This window comes from Mytilus edulis, chromosome 13 (genome assembly GCF_963676685.1).
Source record: "Mytilus edulis chromosome 13, xbMytEdul2.2, whole genome shotgun sequence".
NCBI classification, from domain to species: Eukaryota; Metazoa; Mollusca; class Bivalvia; order Mytilida; family Mytilidae; genus Mytilus; species Mytilus edulis.
This window is the reverse complement of record NC_092356.1, coordinates 14647335-14668420: the sequence shown is the minus strand read 5'-3', so window position 1 is coordinate 14668420 and position 21086 is coordinate 14647335. Positions and strand designations below refer to the sequence as shown.

General features: G+C 30.6%; 1 protein-coding gene across 1 annotated transcript in view; it reads right to left on the bottom strand.

Annotated features, from left to right (window-relative positions):
- Positions 1–20148, bottom strand: part of LOC139501341 (uncharacterized) — a 43795-nt gene extending 23647 nt beyond the window's left edge. Inside the window, exon 1 of the mRNA XM_071290386.1 lies at positions 20040–20148. Coding sequence (XP_071146487.1) covers positions 20040–20103 — 64 coding nt within the window. The 5' untranslated portion in view covers positions 20104–20148. The remainder of the gene's footprint in view (positions 1–20039) is intronic.
- Positions 20149–21086: the final 938 nt, after the last annotated feature.

Sequence of the window (21086 nt, the reverse complement as noted above, 5' to 3'; positions counted from 1 at the left end):
GATTGAAATTTTATATTTACGCCAGACGCGCATTTTGTCTACAAAACACTCATCAGTGACTCTCGAATAAAAAAATGTTAAAAAGGCCATATAAAGTACGAAGTTAAAGGGCATTGAGGACCATAAATTCCTAAAAGTGTTGCTAAATACTGATAAGGTAATCTATTTCTAAGCCTTAGTATTTCAAAAACTTCAAATCAAAGTTTTGTTAACAGTTGATGTATAATTATGAACATATCAATGATAACTCAAGTCAACACAGAAGTGCTATCTACTGGGCTGGTGATACCCTAGATTTTACAATATATTTGTTCATCAGTACCGCTTTCCTTCAAACTTATGTTACTATTTATTTGGTAAAAAAAACACCTAGAGAACAATAGTTTAGGGATAATAATTATACATCATTATCCAAAACTCCTCAAATTAAACGGAAATAAATATATTTTCAGAAATGAGACTTAACACAACGAAAACATGGAATAGTTGTGTACGTACTGCCTAAGAAATTAAATTCAGTACAATGTATTGAAATTTTTTTTCGTTTAGTCTAAACATATTTATTAATAATGGATTGGGAAACAAGTTAATGCAACTTATATTAATCCTTTTCCACTTTGATTGATATTATTTATTTTAAATGGAGAAATTTAAAGTTATATTTTATTGTTTTATATTACTGTGTAGCTTATACCATTTTAATCAAGAAATAGCATATCCAACTAGATCAATATGAAAATATTAGTAAAATAATTTTTTCAATAATAAAATTTTGAGAACATGTTACAGCGAACATACTTAAATCAAACCCTGTGAGTCAGATATCCTTTCTCCTAGGGCTATATAAGAGAGGTAGAACGTCATTATTAGAAAATTATAAACATGATAAATTTCGAGATTCAATGAAATACGTATTTGTGAAGAAGAGAAGAACACTTTCCTTGGTTTCTTTTTTGCGGACGCCGAACTATACATCATATATAAGTTTTGAAGAAGTTTTACTTTATCGTTTGAAGTGAAATTGAATCTACATTTTAAATTGATACAAAATTTTTTTTTTTCCTTTCATAAATGAATTCTGAAATATATTCATAATAAATGCACTGTATCAAATGCATATAAGAGAACACCTACTTATAAACTGTTACGCGTCGCATACTATGTATAGAGACATGCATAATAAATCTAAATTAAAAAAAAAGACATTCTTAAAGCTTACTTAGACAAATTTTTAACTAACTTCATTTCAACATGTTTAAATTACATGTTCTTAAAAAGAGCTACAGACAAACAAAAATGCTCTGCTTCAAAGATTTTCTTTCATAAATGAAGTCTGAAATATATCCATAATAAATGCACCTTATCAAGTGTATATATGAGAACACCTACTTATAAACTGTTACGCGTCGCATACTGACATGAATAATACATCTAAATTAAAAAAAGGAATTCTTGAAGCTTACGTTGACAAATTTTGAACAAACTTCATTTCAACAAGTTTAAATTACATGTTCTAAAATAGAGCTAAGAATTGTTTGTATTGTAGTAAATTTAAGTCTTTGAAATTTTATTCAAATACGCTATTGACCATCACTAAGAGCCAATAGATACAATAAATTGGTATTTTATAAACTAGTGCCTTCAATAAATAAAAGTCGTCATAGAACAGTCTCATTTTCATACTGGTATTCGAAATGACTCGTTTCATTGCTGTCATAATACCATAACAGAGAGTTTTGTTTCGGAATATTCTAGGTAAATATACAAAAAGCAAATTTTAGACAATATACCCTCCTAAGCCTGGAAGTTGGTTGTCACATATAGTTAACGGCGTTTTTCTCACAATGACGTTCTACCTCCATAAGCCTGGATATGTCGTGGCTGGTCATTCACATTCGTAAGTCGACGGATTTCTAAAATCTGAGCGACGTGAATCCCACAAAATGCTGGCTGTGATATCATGTGCTAGTGATGGTATACATGATCCTGCTCAACATGTGGCACCCGTCATGTTGCTAATATTGGTGCAAACCCGATGATAAGTAATGCGTTACGAGAGTTGGACATATCGGCTGTCATCTGTGTAACGAATATTTTAAACGGTTAATTAACTCGTGATTGCGTGCATACAATTTACGAAAGGATAATTTCAACTCTACAACTTTTAGTCAGCTGTTTTAAAAATTTTCAATGTTATTTATTTAAAACTTTTACCTTGAGCTCTAAACTGTATAATTAAAACAAATATTGAAATTGTTGCTAACAATTTAAAATGTCGGTCAGAGAAAAGTGCTAGCTATAAATTATTGGTTTATGTTCACACATTAACACAAATAATAATCAATATTGATCGTAATAATGCATATAATTGCAAAAAACATTGTTTCATACAATAATTTTAACCCTTTCACAAAAGTGAATACCAGAATCTCAAAATAAATCTTAGGTCATCTTTCATTATACCATTCCGATCTAGAATCTTTATTTTGAAATCTAACATTGTTACATTTAATTTAACTGGCACTGTCAATGGATTAACCGTACATGGATTGCGACACATTATTGGATTCAAACATGTAAATAACCATCACATTTTAAGAACATGGAACTGAATTTAATTTAAATGGAAAAAATTCTCAAAAATGAACGGATTTTAATTCGATTCAAATGATTTTCTTCTGCATACAATCTAAAACATAGAAATTGAAAACCTGATAATCATGTAGCTATTGAAATAATTTATAAGTTTACAACATTGGTAAAGTCCTGTTGACTCGGGTTTTACAATACAATAAACTATAAGTATCTCAGAAATTGTTGTACCTTGGTGGTTTTTTCTATTGTATAAACAATTTGTATGTAAAGATCACGTTTGGCTCCTCGGGAACGCAAAAGTTCTTCAAACAAAATATGTGCACACGATCAACGCTTTTAAAACAAAATACCTTTAAAGCAATAAAAAAAATCAGACAATTATGTATATTCAGGCCTTCTACTTTTTCGTGGAAAGACCTATTGCTTTTCTTCTAATTTTGTTTTTCTTCCGCCTAATTTATTTCCTTCGCTGTTTTGATGTTTGGCAAGATGTCACTTAGATGTTTAGAATATGATATTGTACAGTGTTTACGCCTTTGAAACTAACATTGCGTAACCGACTATGTTAGAGTAATCCTCCGAACACTCTTTTTTTGTAATTTGTGCAACCGTATAAAAAACTGACAACATTTTTCAAAATTGCTCGTTATATCTTCAGGATGTTTCGTTTAATTTTGACCGAAGTCATATAAAGATTCCATATGTGAGTCATTTCCCCTTATTATTTGGTATTAGTGAAATGTATTTGTAACTGGAAATCCATGAGTGATAGAGGCTTAGGGTCTTTTAATTTGAGGTCCTTGGTCCAAAAAATTGAAAAGTAGGTCAAGGTCATGTTCAAAATCTTGATTTTAGCTTGTTATCACTCATTTTCAGAAATCGGATAAGGTATCGACAAAATATTTCACAGAACTGTCAGTATCGACATTTCGTAACACACACATTTTAGTATTATAATTCATTAAAAAATATATAGTAGAGGCCTAGACTCGTTTGCTTTGAGACCCTTGTTCCATGACCTCGAAGTTGTGGGCAAGATCAAAGCTTGAATTGACGTTCTAGATTTTGGCCTTCGCTTTAACTTTTAATGTATGCATAATAAACCTATGGGACTTTGTGCATTAGTTTGCAAGTCATAATATGACCTTGAAGAAATCAACTGGAAATGACCTTTTGGAAACCGGAAGTATCCTTTTTGTACTTATTTATTGTAAAAGAACATAGAACCATATACGTGTATTTTGAAATCAGTGTCAGGTAAACTATCAAATGAGACCGAAATTGACATTTTGCAAACCGGAAGTAACAATTTATCTCCCTTATGTCAAACAAAATATGTGTAGACCATATATTTTTAAATTCAACGTTCAATAAGTTATCATTTGGCACTAAAAATTACATTTCTAACCAAGTTTACATTTCTAACCGAGTTTTATTATTTTTAACATCAAAATATATCGTATCAGGTGGAAACCCTCCAAATAGTTTCTGAACAATTGGTTTTTAATTGTCATTTATAATTTTTAGAACTATAAAAAATGAAAGACTTAAATGATCTTGTCGTGTTTTCATAAGCATCAAATGAAAAACAAAGGCACACCAGACACGCATTATTTTGCTAAATACTAGTTATACAGAACCTCTCATATCAAAGCACTAGGTCAAAACAAAATAAATTACGAATAGTTAGTATACATGGTATATATAAAAGTGCTTCCTGTTAGAGGTTTAAATGCATCGGTGTTTGAATGGCTACAATAGTTCACAAAAAAATGTTCAAAGAAAAATATTTCGTCTTTGGGCGTGTAAAACCTATCTTACAGTTCGTGAGGCATAGGCCCAGAAGTTGTAAACACGAATAAATATATTCCAGGCTTATAATTAGTAATATCAGAATCGAGTTTAGTATATAGTCGACTCGTCAGCAATTTAGACAGTTGGAAAAGCAATGCAAATGTCAATGTGATGACCAAAGTTCAAAAACTAATTACTTAGTCAAAAATGGTTTATACCAGCTCAACTTGCTTACAGCTTTTTATAGACAACAACATAAAAGATCTATTTGTTATAGAAAAAAAGAGGCAAAAATTGATTCTTTTATAATGCATTGTTTAGAAATCACTGTATATTCATTATATTTTTTCTAAAAATGTTGACACTGAAATCGCTAAAATTATATGCTTAATATCATAAAAGATTTTATAAACTAAAAGGTCTTTTAAAGTTTAAAAGAGTTCCACCTTTAAATGACTGGAGTGTTAAAAATTTGGTGAAATCAATCTTCAAAGCATTTATTTGCAAAAGAAAAGATCCATTAGATTCAGTAAATAATTACACTTGTTAATGACATGATGCTTTGACAAACAGATTTCAAAAGTTTTTTTTACATATATACTTAATTGTAACCGTTCTTATTGAACTTGTCAATAAAAGGAAGTTCGGATTTTGAGACATTGTTTGACTATCCAATACAATTAACTTGACTCATTTAGTGGTAAAAGTACACACGATATTTCAAGGTCGAGTAAAACATAATCGGGAAAGGAAAGGGTTATTTTGTGTCACGGAATAGAATTAGTTGCACGTATATTGATGGTGTGATAAGTAAGTAATTTATTAATATATGTAAAATTGATGTAAATAAAAATTAAAAAAAAGTTTCCAACTCAAATCTCCTACAGCGGAATAGAAATAGACAAATCAAGGTTAATAAGGAAACGTTTTTGTTTTTGTTTTGAATGGATGCCTGTTACACTATTCATACTGAATCCATCAAACGTATGATATTCATAGTCAATATTTATCATAGTTTACCAGGATAAAAATTTAATACGCCAGACTCGCGTTTCGTCTACACATGACTCATCAGTGACGCTCAGATCAAAATAGTTATAAAACCAAACAAGAACAAAGTTGAAGAGCAAGTTCGTATATATCAGACATAAGCATACATAAAGAAAAAAATATATTTATTTGTCAAAAAGAATATTTAAGAAATATTTTCTGAAGATTTATAGAAGTCAAACAGACTATGTCACAACTGAAGCTGTCTTTTTTCCCACGTAAAAACTCATTAACAGAATATTGTCTTATTAAATGTCAAACAAATCAGATTTCGTTGATTAACGATGCGGGAAAATATTTCTCAACATATTAGTTACCAGTTTCTTATACAGACATATTTGTCTAGCAGCTAAATATATCAAAGAAGCTCGTTAGGGAAGAACATTATCCTTTCATTCCTATTCCTGATTAGACTACCTTTTTCTGTTGCTCTTAATTACATATTTTCAAAGAGTAACTCTTTGATGCAGATTTAATTTTAAAAAAGATTTTGTTATTCCGTTTAACTACTTTAAAAAAAATTGACTTAATATAACAGCAAAACAATGACTAATGAATTACATGCTCTTGACTTAGGACAAGTGACTTAGGAATGTTTGTTAAATAATAAAGGCAACAGTAGGATACCGCTGTTTGAAAGTCAGAAATCGATTGAAACAAAAACAAATCCGGGTTACAACCTAGTAATGCTAGCCAATCTTCGCACTTTAACGACAATGTTAAATATAACACTAAAATTGTACCATTACATGACAGGAATACTATAAAAATAAATGCACGAACAAGTACACAAATAAACAATATAATAGTACATGCTAAACTCAGAATAAAAACAAACACGTAAATAAACAAGACAACAACAGTGTACCGCTTTATAAAAGTCGATCAGAAAGAGGCCAATATATGACTAAAAAACAAAATCCTAGGGAATCGTGTGTACTGCAAAATGAGCGAGGTTGGATGTTTCAATTATGTAAATAGTAAAATAGTATAACAAACTTAACGAACTCCGGGGAATTTCAAAACGGAAAGTGCCTAATCAAATGACAAAATCAAAAGTTGAAATGGATAACAACTGTCATATTCCTGACTTGATGTAAATTGTGATTAAATCATTATAATGACAACAATGTGTGAACAAAAACACAGACATAAAAGGTAAAAATGTCAATAATAGGGGTATAGCAGTCAACATGGTGTTATAATCTAAATCCCTATACAAAACAAACAAATATGTTAAAAAAACCCCGAAAGACAAGAATACAAAAAAATACTATAGCACAATAACACAATGACAGTATGTAAAAGTACATTGTACCGAGTAACATCAAATGAATATTACCAAACATAGATTAAACAGTAAATGTAATTAGACAAATACCAAAAACACTATTTACAAAACACGTAATTAAGAATACAAACAACATCAGTACCTATAATCTATACTTTAAGACCATCGTGAATTATTTGTGATTTTGATACAGAATATTTTTCAACAAGGTCCTTGTATCTTCCGATTAACTAAATTTTTGTTTTGACATAACCCTGGTTCATTAAACTTCTGTTTAGATAGTAGTGACATTTAACAAAGTCTGAGTAGCATTTGCAATGAGTTGAGATATATATATCCCATATGCAGGTGAAATTGGAATATTGCTACTAAGTTAGGGGGAAATTGATAATTTCAAAATTTAAATCGTCTTATTTGTGTAAAAGATTCTACAACGGAGACGACATTTTATTTCAAATTTGAGATTATAAGTCTAAAAATGAGGCAGAGGAAGCTGTGACTGTTGTTTCTCCAATTTCTAATTGTGAATTAATAAAGGCTACAGTACTGACGTTGCGCACGATGTTGGAACTATCTAGCGTTTCACGACGTTCCTCAAAATAAGGCGGGTTCGACGTTGAAGCGTAACATTGATGAGGTAAATTTACTGTTGTGAATTTCGTAACCGATTTCGATTTGTTTGAGAAAATGCATAGTTTTATAAGTAAACCTCAAAGTGGTCGTATAGATATTGTTTTAAATGAATATTCATTGACAGGAGTTGTCAGTCTTTCCAGGCCATAATTGATAAGTTTCCTCTCGGCAGCAGTTCGTATAACTGAATCCGATACATTAATTTCCAAATTTACACAGATTTATTTTGATATAAATTAGATATTGAATTCCTATTCTACTATCTGATGCATATTTATACATTTGTCTTTTGTTGCATTTCTTCCCGTTTCCGTTTCCTTTCTATATTTTATCATTTCCCGATGCTTTCTTCGTCGCAAAATATTTAGGAAGTCAAATAGTTATCAAAGGTACCAGTATTATAATTTAGTACGCCAGACGCGCGTTTCGTCTACATAAGACTCAACAGTGACGCTCATATCAAAATATTTATAAAGCCAAACAATTACAAAGTTGAAGAGCATTGAGGATCCGAAATTCCAAAAAGTTGTGCCAAATACGGCTAAGGAAATCTATGCCTGGAATAAGAAAATCCTTAGTTTTTCGAAAAATTTAAACTTTTGTTAACAGGAAATTTATAAAAAAAAATGACCAAATTATTGATATTCATGACAACACCGAAGTGTTGACTACTGGGCTGGTGATACCCTCGGGGACCGTCCACCAGCAGTGGCATTGACCCAGTGGTGTAAATAGTTATCAAAGGTACCAGGATTATAATTTAATACGCCAGACGCGCGTTTCGTCTACATAAGACTCATCAGTGACGCTCATATCAAAATATTTATAAAGCCAAACAATTACAAAGTTGAAGAGCATTGAGGATCCAAAATTCCAAAAAGTTGTGCCATTCGGGATCCATTTTTTTATTTTCTCATTTCTATATTTTTGTGGCATATCCTGTGTTTGTTATAATTGACAGAAATGGGTTTTCTCTATTTTATTGTTTTTACCAAATAAATATATACATGTATGAAAAGTAAAATCACAAAAATACTGATTTTTGAGGAAAATCAAATTAAAAGGTCCATAATCACATGGCAATTTCACATAATAAAACGCATCAAAAACGAATGGACAAGAACTGTCATATTCCTGACTTGGTACAGGCATTTTCAAATGTAGAAAATGGTGGATTCAATGTTACTTTTTACGAGTTAAAACTTGCAAAAAGACAATGTTCCTTATATAAAACAAATATGCTATTAAAGACGTAAGATCCCGATATTTTTGTTACATCAATCTCATTTGGTCAACATTTGAATTTAAACTTAAAATATTCCTTTCTCATCATACATTAATTAAAACTTAGAAAGGTGAATGTGTCAAAGCGACAACAACCCGACCATAGAGCAGACAACAGCCGAAGGCCTCCAATGGGTCGTCAATGTAGCGAGAAGCTCCCTCACCCGAAGGCGTCCTTCAGCTAGCCCTTAAAAAATATGTATACTAGTTCAGTGATAATGGCCGTCATACTAAACTCCGATTTAAACACAATTGTATTGTTATTGACATGTATTTTTATTTTCATTCAAACTAAACTAAAAACAAACAATTACGATATAAAATAAAAAAACCAGAGCATGACATCAATTACGTTTTTCGAACGTTGGGACAAAACGGCTATACTTTTTTAAACGATCTAAAACATTGTTTCCTACGAAAATAATATTAAAACCTTTTTTGTTTAAAAAGAAAAACAGAATAACCTTTATCGCCTAGTGTTATTTTATATGATCGAACTATGCATATTTGACAGACAGCTGGTTAAAACCTCAATTTTAAAGAAAATACAGTGTTTTCGGTTGGGACAAGATGTCTTTACTTTCTGAAATCATTGCAATAGAAACTATACGCATGGTTTCCAGCAAAAAAAATATTATGAACCAGGATAAAAGTACAAAATCTTCAAAATATAATAAATATTTTCCTCTCAGCTTTTTCAATTTCACGGTATAAATGCGCAAACCCGAAAATACTTACCTTGCATATGCTTTGATATTTTTCAGACCATTTACAAAAATAACATTTTCCATATTACGATATATATCAGTGATATAGATTTTGCTTTAAAGGGCACAAGCTACGAGATATATAAAAAAATCTAAAGTTTTATTTTTTTTGTTCAATCAATAATGAAAGTGAAATAGTGATATAACAATTCGCAATTTTGCAGTTAAACAAGGTCAATTTTGTCTTAAAGAAAAAGAATGTCAACAATGAAAGTGAAACTACGGTAAATCATTTGATTACTAATTCGATGCACATAAACACATTCTTATACACTTAAAAGCAATGAGAAACATCTTTTTTTAATCTATAAAATCAAATCAAACAGACCTATAAAAAACCAATTGCACGTGTTGGTTTAATCTATTCATATAAATAAAGGCAACAGTAGTATACCGCTGTTCAAAACTCATAAATCTATGGACAAAAACAAAATCGGGGTTAACAAACTAAAGCTGAGGGAAACGCATTAAATATTAGAGGAGAACAACGACACAACATTAAAATGTAACACACAGCAACGGACTAAGCATTAGACAACATCCGATGAGAATAACCAATATAACATCAAAACCAAATACATGAATTAGGGATAAAAAAGTACCGTGACACGTCTTATAGTATGTGAATTCACACTCAAAAATAGGAGAAAACAAACGACACAACGGAAACACAACGTAAAAATGTTACACACACAGAAACGAACTATGACATAACAATGGCCATTTTCCTGACTTGGTACAGAACATTTTTAAAGAAAAAAATGGTGGGTTGAACCTGGTTTTGTGGCATGCCAAACCTCGCACTTTGAAGGCATTGTTAAATATAACATTAAAATGACAACATAATAATACAGGACTACAATACAAATAAATAAATAGCAGAACGTATTAGGCATAGAAACACATGAATAATAGATAACAAAAGGCATCAGGTTTAAAATTCATTACGTCAAAAACGCGCCTCGTCCAAACAAGACTTACCAGTGACGCCCAGATATAAAAGTTCGAAAGTAAAAAAAAAGGGGGACAAAGTTGTACAACTCTGAGGATCAAAGTTGAAAAAGTTTGTGCCAAATACGGCTAAGGTTTTTTGCTTGTGATAAGAACATCCTTATCATATAGAACAATTTATGCTATTGCAAACAGTAAATTTTATCAAATGAATATAAAAGATTTACATGATCAAACTGACGTTAACTAATTACAGAAAACAAAACAGTAATACATAATGCATTGAAGACCAACACAGAAAATAGACACACCCGACTCAGTGACAAACCAGGCCTGAACGCAAAATGTCATAACCATGACGTCACATACGAAGTGTTGAAAAGGTACAATATTACGTCATGCAGACATTTGAATTTCTGAAACAGCACAAATATGACGTCATATTTGAAAAATTATTTCTAAAAAACTAACAGAGAAATAGGATTGAATTAAGATTATAATAGTACTAAATACTGATATTACATTTAAACACAATGCACATTGCAATACTAATCAATAGCAATTTACTATGTTATATATATGTCCGGTTTGTTTTGAATCTAACTTCAAACATAAAAATCGTACAGATTACGTTGAACAAAATCAAAACTAATAAATGAAGGCGGTGATTAATTTTCTTTACCATAACACATGAATTTAATAGAAAAGACGTCAACCAATTTGACAAAATCTGATGAAAATTACAAATATAACATCAAACTAAATACATGAATTTGGGATAGATAAGTACCGTAACACGTCTTATAGTAATGCGAATTCACACTCAGCAAAACAGTCACAATCGGGAATAAGAAGTCACGTTCCGTAATTAAAAGATTAGACGACGTAATGACAAACCATAATCTACCATGTGGTAAAAATGTCCTTAGCTAGTTTGGTCAAAGACACATCATATGGATCAACTAATTCGTGATGGTGTCCATAAAATTTACGAAGTGGCACACTTCTGTATATGAAGTCCGTATAGTGTGAACATATCTTTATTTATGTTTACATCGCTTATATGGTCATCTGAGTTCAAATCGATAGTTAATTAGTCTGGACTAAAATACACACGAAACGAACCTATATATTATCTACCCCATGCTCTGTAAACTGTTTATTTTAGACTTTTGATAGTTTGGATAAATGTTTTACATTGTTATAAATCAAATATAAGAATTTGAGTTAAATCGGTGACCATGAATTTGACAGCTAGTGCCCCTTTAACACGCGAATAACTATAACAATAGCAATATCCTTGAGAAGTTTACGATGATCGGAGAAAAAATACCGTGGGAAAGAAACAGAACTCTGATCTTTTGCACACAAAATGATACGTTGAACATTACGTTTTTGTGTAAAAATGGGATAATTGAGTGTTATAATTTCATGTATTTTATATTTCGGTCCCTTTTTTCTTTTATTTCAAGTTTTCTTTTATTTCAAGTCTGATGTAATGAATTTAATCAGAAATCACTATATCTTTATCGAACTGACCAGTCTACGTATTTATTCTTATGCTAATTTATAGCAAAACGGAATTGGTATCAACATCGCAACATCAGTATACCGCTGTTCAAAATTCATAAATCGATAGAGAAAAAAAAATCAAATCCGGGTTACAAAGTAAAATTAGGGAAACACATCAAATATAATAGAGAACTACGACATAACAGAAACAAAACACTAAAATGTAACACACACATAAACGAACTATAATATAACAATTACAATTTTCCTGACTTGGTACAGGACATTTTAAGAAAAAATGGTGGGTTGAACCTGGCTTTGTGTCTAGCCAAACCTTAATGATATGTTGAATAAATCGTCTTTTGCTACACATGCACCACCCCTCTTACTAGTTTAAATTAAACATGGGACAGTAGTAGTTTAATCGCACAACATAATAATAAAAAAATATATGTTGTCCTAACTTTATTCCATTTTTTTTAAGTTACATTAACATACTAAATCTTCTTTCACGACTAAAGGGAAGGTTATTAAAAATTTAAACCTATCAAATTTGCACTGTATCATACGCAAACAATAAGAACATCAAGAGAACCGTGCTAAGCATTACAGTTACTATTGTGGGTATTAAATAGCAAATGTTTGAAATATAAATTTAAATGTCACTTCACAGTGTAAATCCGGCTTTAATATGATTTAACTGTTGTGACTAGAAAATGCACATAAAACTACAATAAGTATAATAATGATGAAACTAATACTCATAAAAATTATATTATCTATTATAACTGAACTACTACTTTCCGACAACTATGTATTATATTACTTAACGAAATTAAAAAACTTAATATGTAAAATAAAGACAAAATTCAACTCAATTAGTATATAAACTCACCAAATATAGCTTTCAATATTATAATGAAACAGTTGTAATTCCACATAATTTTACAGAAGCTTTTACATCAGTATACTTTACTGCTTATAGGTAAAAATCAACGGTATATCTTAATGGCAGAGTTTCCTCGACAGATGAATGCTTTATTGTTTAAATTATCATATCGATTCTATGATATCATATAGATTTCAAAACATACAAATGAAATTGCTTTTATTAAATATATGTTTATCATCCTATTGCAGTGTAGTTTTCATTTGCATACTAATTTTCTTGTTTCGTAAGACGAATGTAAGGAAACGGTAAAAGAAACAATTAGTTCATTTGAATCTCAACCGTACACAAGTGTATTTACCTGTCAAAGCATTGTCTTTATAAAACATGTTTTGGGGATTCTATTTTACCTAAAATATTGGAAAAATTATCCATTTACAAGAGGTTTAGGGACGATATGAAAAGATCGATGTAGGATAAAAAACTTAAATCAAATACTTTGGAGGTGTCGGGGGGGGGGGGGTGTTTGGGGGGAGGGGGGGGTCAACATTGCTGCAAGTTTTGTTAATCCAAAATCGATTTTACCTACATCCATGTAGGTAAATCAATTTTTCCCAAATTAAGTTAAGAGGGGGAGTGGGGAGGGGGGGGAGGGGCAATGAAAAAACTATATGAATTAAGTTTTTTATTCTACATTGAACTCTTGAAGTTGTCCCTTACCCTGCATAGAATGTAAAGAAAATACACATCCTTTTAAATGTATAAGCATGCATAGAAGGCTAAGATTCATGGTTTGTTATTGAACTGAAATTGGGAATTAAACAGGCTTTCAGTAACTTCGAGCGTACCTGAATCGGTTGGCTCTCTCTTTCTCTCTCTGTGGACAACGCATTCGTATGTTCACGTCCCAAGTCAAGAGTTTGTAATTGTGACTGGTTTCGTTGGTAAAGCCCTGTCATAATAGTTTTTGATTGAAGATTTAAGCACAAATCAAGGCGTTATTAACATTTTCGTCTTCTGGTCTTTTATTGAAAGTTTTCTCATTGACAATCCTACCAAATTATTTTGTTAATTTTAAACGTTTTTGACACATATTTAGTCATCGTTTATATCAGGATTCAAATAAAGTACCCAGACGCACGTGACTCTTCAGTGTATTTGGCTATCCATAGTCAGTAGTCCGTTATTCACTAGGTATTTGTCGATCGCTCTCTTTCACTATTGTTGTTATCGTAAAATAGCAGATTTTAAATTTCTTTTAATGAAAAGTTCTACAGGACCTTTTATGGCTTTCTATGAAGAATGGGGTTTGTTTAGTGTTGAAAGCCGTCGGTGAACTTCCTAAATCTAAACGGATCATTATCATCTTGTTTTGGAAATTGTATATTCAATTGTGTTCAAGGTAGTTTCAATTGGCGCCGAAGTAACATTTGTCAAATATTCAAGATTCACGATAAGCGCTATAATAAACAAAATTGAACATCAAATCAATAAAGAATTTTTGAAAGTTGTTCCCCCCTGCCAAATTGACTTTACGTTAGTTAGCTTACCGGAAATACCGCTTTTAAGATATCGCATGCCACGAGGAATAAAATTTTACCCAGCAGTGGTATCAACCAAGACGTTGCAAAGTTTGTCGAAATGTTACAGAATCCCAAGGACAATTATCAAATGTATGGAGCACCATATCAACCCGAGCTCTAACAAGTATTGACAACATAAATCACCGGATACATATCTTCTGACAGTACTACGTTGTTTCTGTCCTGTTTCAACCTATACATAATTAGAAACAAAGAAGGAAGAACAAAACCATGAAATAAGTTGAATGGACAGCCACAAATAAAAAAAAAAACCCACACTACAACAGATAGAAAAGAAAACCGAGCATTTCAAACCGTACCAAAACTCAAGTCTTTCGAAATGGTATAAGCAGTTCCTGCTCCACTATTACTTAAAGTTTTTAACTTAGTGTGGTTGAAAAAAATACTATATAAGTTATATAATTCCAAGTTGTCTTTTAGATATTGATTATTATTTTTTTCAAATAATACAACATCATCAACTTCATCTTGTCAGAAACAGCAAATGTTTCAGGTTATGTCTAACCAGAGTTTTGGAGAAAAAAAATTCCATTAAAATAGAGCCTTTTTTCTTGTTTCTTGGTCCTAATTAGTTTTCTCGAACCTGTTAATCATGAGAGGTTATATTTTGAGAAATTGAGCAGTATTTTTATCCCTTAAAAAACGAGTACTTACAATGCATTGCTTAGTGATCACTACAACTAATTCATGTGATTGCAGGAGTTATTTCATTCATTTTTGATTTGTACACTCTTTTAACACTTTTTTGTATGGTATTGTCGATTTTTTTTACTATGGTCTTAATACTCCCTAATCATCTTAACTGTCTTTTTAAAAATGTTAATATTTCATAAGTTTGATGAATTTTAATTATCTTTTTTTAAAAATCATTTTGTTTGAATTTGAAAAAAAAACCAACAACATATGAACATATGTTTTTTTTTAAATCATTTTTGTTTTCCAGTTTCCAATGTTGAATACGCACATACAAATTATTTGGTTTCCAACTAAAAATTGAAAGCCGATCGATTGCCTATTACTGTTTACTTCCACGTCTTATAAATCCGATGGATAGATGTCTCAATGACAACCATACCACATCTCCTCAGTTTTATTTCAGAAAATCAGACGATTTCAATGATTCCTGCTATAGTTTTTAGACATGGAATACTCATTGTATATAGTACGAATGGAATACATTATATATTTTTAAGTACAAGAGGAATCCGTTTGATTATCACTAAAACATAATCCTTCTTGTTTTTTTTTTATATAAAAATGGTACATTTGCTTACATTAGTTATTCATCAGCTGTTCTTTTACTTCATATGCATTAAACATGGTGCTCAGTAAGTTTTTTTTTAAATAACATAAATATCAAACACTTCTTTGGGTCCAGATACCCCTTTGCAGTTTAAAATATTGTCATATTAATGACGTGGGTGTAGTTATTGAATTTTAGAAGGCGAATATCACTTTTGATTCCTGAAAGTTTCAAAGACTTTAAACATATTCATTAAACATGTTAAAAGCTTCCCATTACGTGGAATTCAAATTCTAACATTTTGATTAATCTGTTATGTCTTCATCATTAGGAAAATGGAAACTGAAAAAAAACATGCTAGCTTTAGTTTTGCTGGCAAAACTTGACTTTGAATAATTTAGAATTCGGTCCACTAAATGTTCACAAGAAATAAGAACAAACATAAGGTAATGCTTACTTCTTTTTTAAATACTTTTTAATTTGACAAACGCACATGCACAATTGTGCTTTAAATAAATTAGAGTCTAATCTACTAAGTGTTCAAGAGAAATAATATCGACTTTTATTTGTATCCTTTTTTAATTTTCCAACGATGATACTGTTAGATATTAATTTCGTGTTTTTGAATCATATAACCGAATAACTTCTATACCGTCATCGATAAACACTAACATTGATACAAAAAGGGATAATAAAAGACATTTGTTCACCAGAATAAAAATACCTAAGTCCAAAAATGATAAAAAAAAGTCCAAAAACAAACGCTCTAGGCTTTTCTACCTCAGGCTTAGATTACCTTAGCTGTATTTGGCAACACTTTTAGGAATTTTGGTCCTCAATGCTCTTTAACTTCGTACTTTATTTTGCCTTTTTACCTTTTTAGGATTCGAGCGTCACTGATGAGTCTTTTGTAGACGAAACGCGCGTCTGGCGTATATACTAAATTTAGTCCTGGTATCTATGATGAGTTTATTCGACTGTGTACAAAACACATGTTTTATATTTCGATACACATTTCGTCTACACAAGGCGCACTATTGAAGTTATAATGAACCAGCTCGAAAGCAAAATCAATTTCGAAGTTCAGGAGCATTCAATACCAAAAAAATAAAAAATAAATAAAAAAGTAATGCCAAACCATCCTAACACCAGCTGCACGTGCATGTTACAAAACATTTTGGTTACGATGTGTAGACTTTGCATAAATTTCAAGTAAGTATGTTTGTCATTATAACTTTAATTGGATGCTTTTATATCTTATGATTGTCTAAGTTTATAGCAGTTTTAAGAATGTTATTTTGATAGATCTGTTTGAATCAAATTAGGAGTAATGTCAATTTTGATGTTAATCATCCCCAATAGCGTCCTTTTAGGTGTCATACCACCAATTACTCCCTCAAATTTAGAACGTATGTGAAAGTAGGCCTACTCGGACAAAAAATAGTGCATTTGATGTCATTGTTCACCTAAACTAACCAACAAATTTGCAGAAATGAAAGTTTCGTTGAAAGAGAAATATATTAAGACCATTTTAAGCCAAAATTTACCTGTTTATGAGTTTGCATTAAAAATTGAGGATTAATGCGCTCCATAGTTTACTAATTTACGATTTCCAGAAAACCAGGGGTTATTTTTAGTGGTACCTCCTTTCGGAAGCTCTCTTCTTTCTTATATGATTTTGAAAGTATGTTGAAAATTGGCATGCAGAAAGGTGACACCTGAACGATTCAGGATATACCTTGTTTCTATGAAGTTAAAGTTAAGGTAAAATATTTAGAAAGCTGTGAAAATTGCAAAATTTGGTTGAACAGATAGGGACTTTTAATTGGTGGTATGACACCTATAGTAAAATAAGGACTTCCGTTTTGTAGCAATTGCATTGAATGTGCATGTTTATTTTGTAACAAGTTTTACTTTTTCATCAATTGACCATTTTTTGCGATTTCATATCCCAGATAGTGGGTGTGTGCCTTGTTTACATTTGACAATATAAAGAGAAGGTACTTATAATAATGGATTTCATTATTATTTTTAACTTACTTGTCAGAGGATTGTGATCTCACTTTCTAGCAGCAATGAATAAAACAGGTAACACGACAGTCCTCTTTAATGTAGAAATTATCTTTTTATTGACTTGAAAGTTCTTTTTTAATGTGATTTAATATGCAAATAGATTTGTCACTCAAAGGTATTCGCCAAAGATTGAGTCATTTTAAGGATGTTCGCTACTCAGTTTAAAAATAATAAGCGTTTTAAAAGACTGTTATAAATTGAAAGTATATAGATAAAGAAACAAAAAAAGCAGAAAAAAATGGAGGGTCCGTGTGCTTGTTTTTCGAGATAAAAGCCGTTGAAAATTTGGCGGGAAATAATTCTCTCTAGAATTTCTTTCACTTAACATTGGCACCTTTTTTGTTTTAAAAAACTTTGAAAAAATAACAAGGATTTCATAAGATTTTGAAATATGGCTTTTTAAATAATATGTAATAAAAATATGAAAAGAAAATTAGGTGTTAGTGGGCAATTTTTTATTATGTTAATACATGGATAAAACCAGAGGATTCCGAAAATCTGGCAAAAAATCAAAATGTTGAGGAGCAAACATCCTTAAGCAAAAAGTGAACTAATAAATTATTGGTGTCGATGTTTTCGCAGGAACGTCACACCTTTCCGGAGCTTTTGTGTGCGATTTGTTTATAGGTAAATGATATATTGCTTAATGTTTTCATTATTGTTTTTTTTCTGTACGTCATTTTATAAGAATAATGAAATATGGAACGATTACTAATTAGACTACGTTCCAAAAAAAAGGAGATAAAATATGCTGATGAGAACGGATATATGTCATTATACAGCTTTGAACAATTGGTAGAACCGAATCTTGAAGAAGGTATTTTTTTACAAAAAAGCATCGCTTTGCCAAACAGTGAAACAATGCAAATAGAAAACTAATGGCATAAATTTTATAATGAAACTATAAACGAAAGACCAAAAAATGGCCAACAAATTATGCCACAAATACACAGTTCCATAATTAATGGTAACCTTATCACAACTTCCCTGTCATCACTTAATAACACAAAGGTTTCCATAACAAGTTGACGTCACAGTAGAAAATGTCTGTCACCACAAAATAAACGTGATTGATAATGTCAGTAGTACAAGTATCAACTGTCGCTGATAAATGAATAGCGATAAAGTACATCCTGGTCAAATGTAAAAATGGATAAAACAAATGCATGTAAAAGCGAAGAATTATCATGCAGTCTGTCTAATATACCAAATATTGAATAAATACAGGAAATTTGCTTGCTATAAAAATGATGTCAATTCAGCTTAAAAATTTAATTTCTTATCACTGTCTTGTATACTCTTTAAAAGTATGTTGATGGAAAATATCAAAGGAATTTAATAAGTTTTAACGATTTCTTTGTCAATTTCAGAAATTTTTTATTTGAAAGTCCTTGAAAATGTATTGTATTACAAATATTCTGAATGAATACTTGCATGAAGTTTCAATTTTGTTGGATTATTTCATGCCTCATTTAATGTTTGCTAATGATATCAATTATAGGGAAAATAATAATATACTATACTATACTAAAGGAGATTAAGTGTAAAATTAGTAAACAAGTCGAAACAACAATAGTCATAACTTGTTGATATATTTCATGATTCACAAGAACGGATTTAGACCGCTTTATTTCCTACTATGCATGCATCAACCACGATGAAAACTCAAAATTAAAGTCAACAGCATGATAGGGATAATGGCACAATAGGTAAATATACAGATACGATTTATTTTTTATACTTTCAGATCCAAGATAATGCAAAGAGTAAATTATAAAAATACTGAACTCCGAGTCGCTTCTTCTTGACACGATAAATACAGAAACGTTGTATCTGTTGACTAATTATTGTGTAAGGAGCACACCCTATTACTGTGTTAGTTGGGCTTTAAAGATGAAATCATACTTTTGTCGTTAAGTTTTGTTCTATACTCAATCTCCTAGTCATTTTCTAGATATAAGATAAGTACCGATTATCAGATTGTCTGTAAATTGATATATTATTTGAGTAAATAATCAATATAAGGTTTTATGTACAAAAAATGAACGAAAAACAAAAATGTAATTCAGCAACAAACAATAACAACTGAACTACATCTGATTGTTAGCCTTGTTTCAACTTTTTTTAGTTGCTTTTACTTGACCGACCACAAGATTATCCTTCTGCAGCGTATATAAACTTTCATAAAATAATATACTCCGGAGTCAAAACTCGATAGCATGAAAAAGGTAATTTCTAGAGGAAGTTATTTTCAACACTACAAATATTGTGGGTTATTAAATAAATAGTAATTAATCATTAATATATGATAAAATTAAAAACAAAACCCTAAAATAGTTCCCAAAGTACTTACCAAAAATAACCCTGATCAGAAGCATAAAGATTTTAAACTCCAACATTACAAAATACGTCCTCATTCTTCGCAAGTAAAATTAGGAATCAATAGGTAAGCTTGTTAAAAAGCTGACAGCTCAATTGATGATGCTTCAATCGGTCGTATGTTTTTATCTTAACAGATATATTATTTTATTAACGTTAATGCTAAAATGGGATCCATACGTTTCAAGGCTTATTCAACAATTTATTATATCAGTGATAATAAGCTAATTGATAAACTAATCGAAATTGTGGCTTCTTTTAATCTGGACTTTATCATTTTTCTATGCTTATCATTGTTCAATCAGCATAGAAAATGAAATGTTCTATCAATATATCAAGGGATTCTTTAGTAAATTAGGTTTTAGGCCAACGTCTAAAAATTTAAAGGAAATAAGTTTAAGATTTTTTTTTCACCTTTGCTACATAACAAACTTGGTTGATAAAATTTATGAAATATGCGAAAAGCTATGTTAAAAATCGCAAGAACTCAAAACAAAAAATACTGAACTCAGAGGGATATCAAAACTTAAAGTCCCTAATTAAATGACAAAATCAAAAGCAGAAACGCATGAAAAGAATGAACAACAACTGTCATATTATTGACTTGGTACTGGCATTACTATGTAGAAAATGGTGGATGAAACCTTGTTGTAAAGCTAGCTAAACCTCTATCTTGTATGACAGTAGCATCAAATTTCTGACAACGAAGTGTGAATGTCTGTTTTATCAAAGTAATGTCAAGCTAAATATAGAAACATTAAAATTATCAGGTTTATCAGAGTTTCAGTATCATGAAAAAAAGCAATCACGATCAAATAAGACGTTGTTTTAAGTGATTCATTAAATTACACATGTGTTTACAAATATAAAAAGTTGAAATAACAATTAAATGGAAATGCGGAATGTATCAAATATTCAACAACCCAAACAAAGAGCACAAACAGCCAAATACCACCAATAGGTCTTCAACACATATATATCTGTTTGATAACAAGATCACAATAAATCTGTATATATCAAT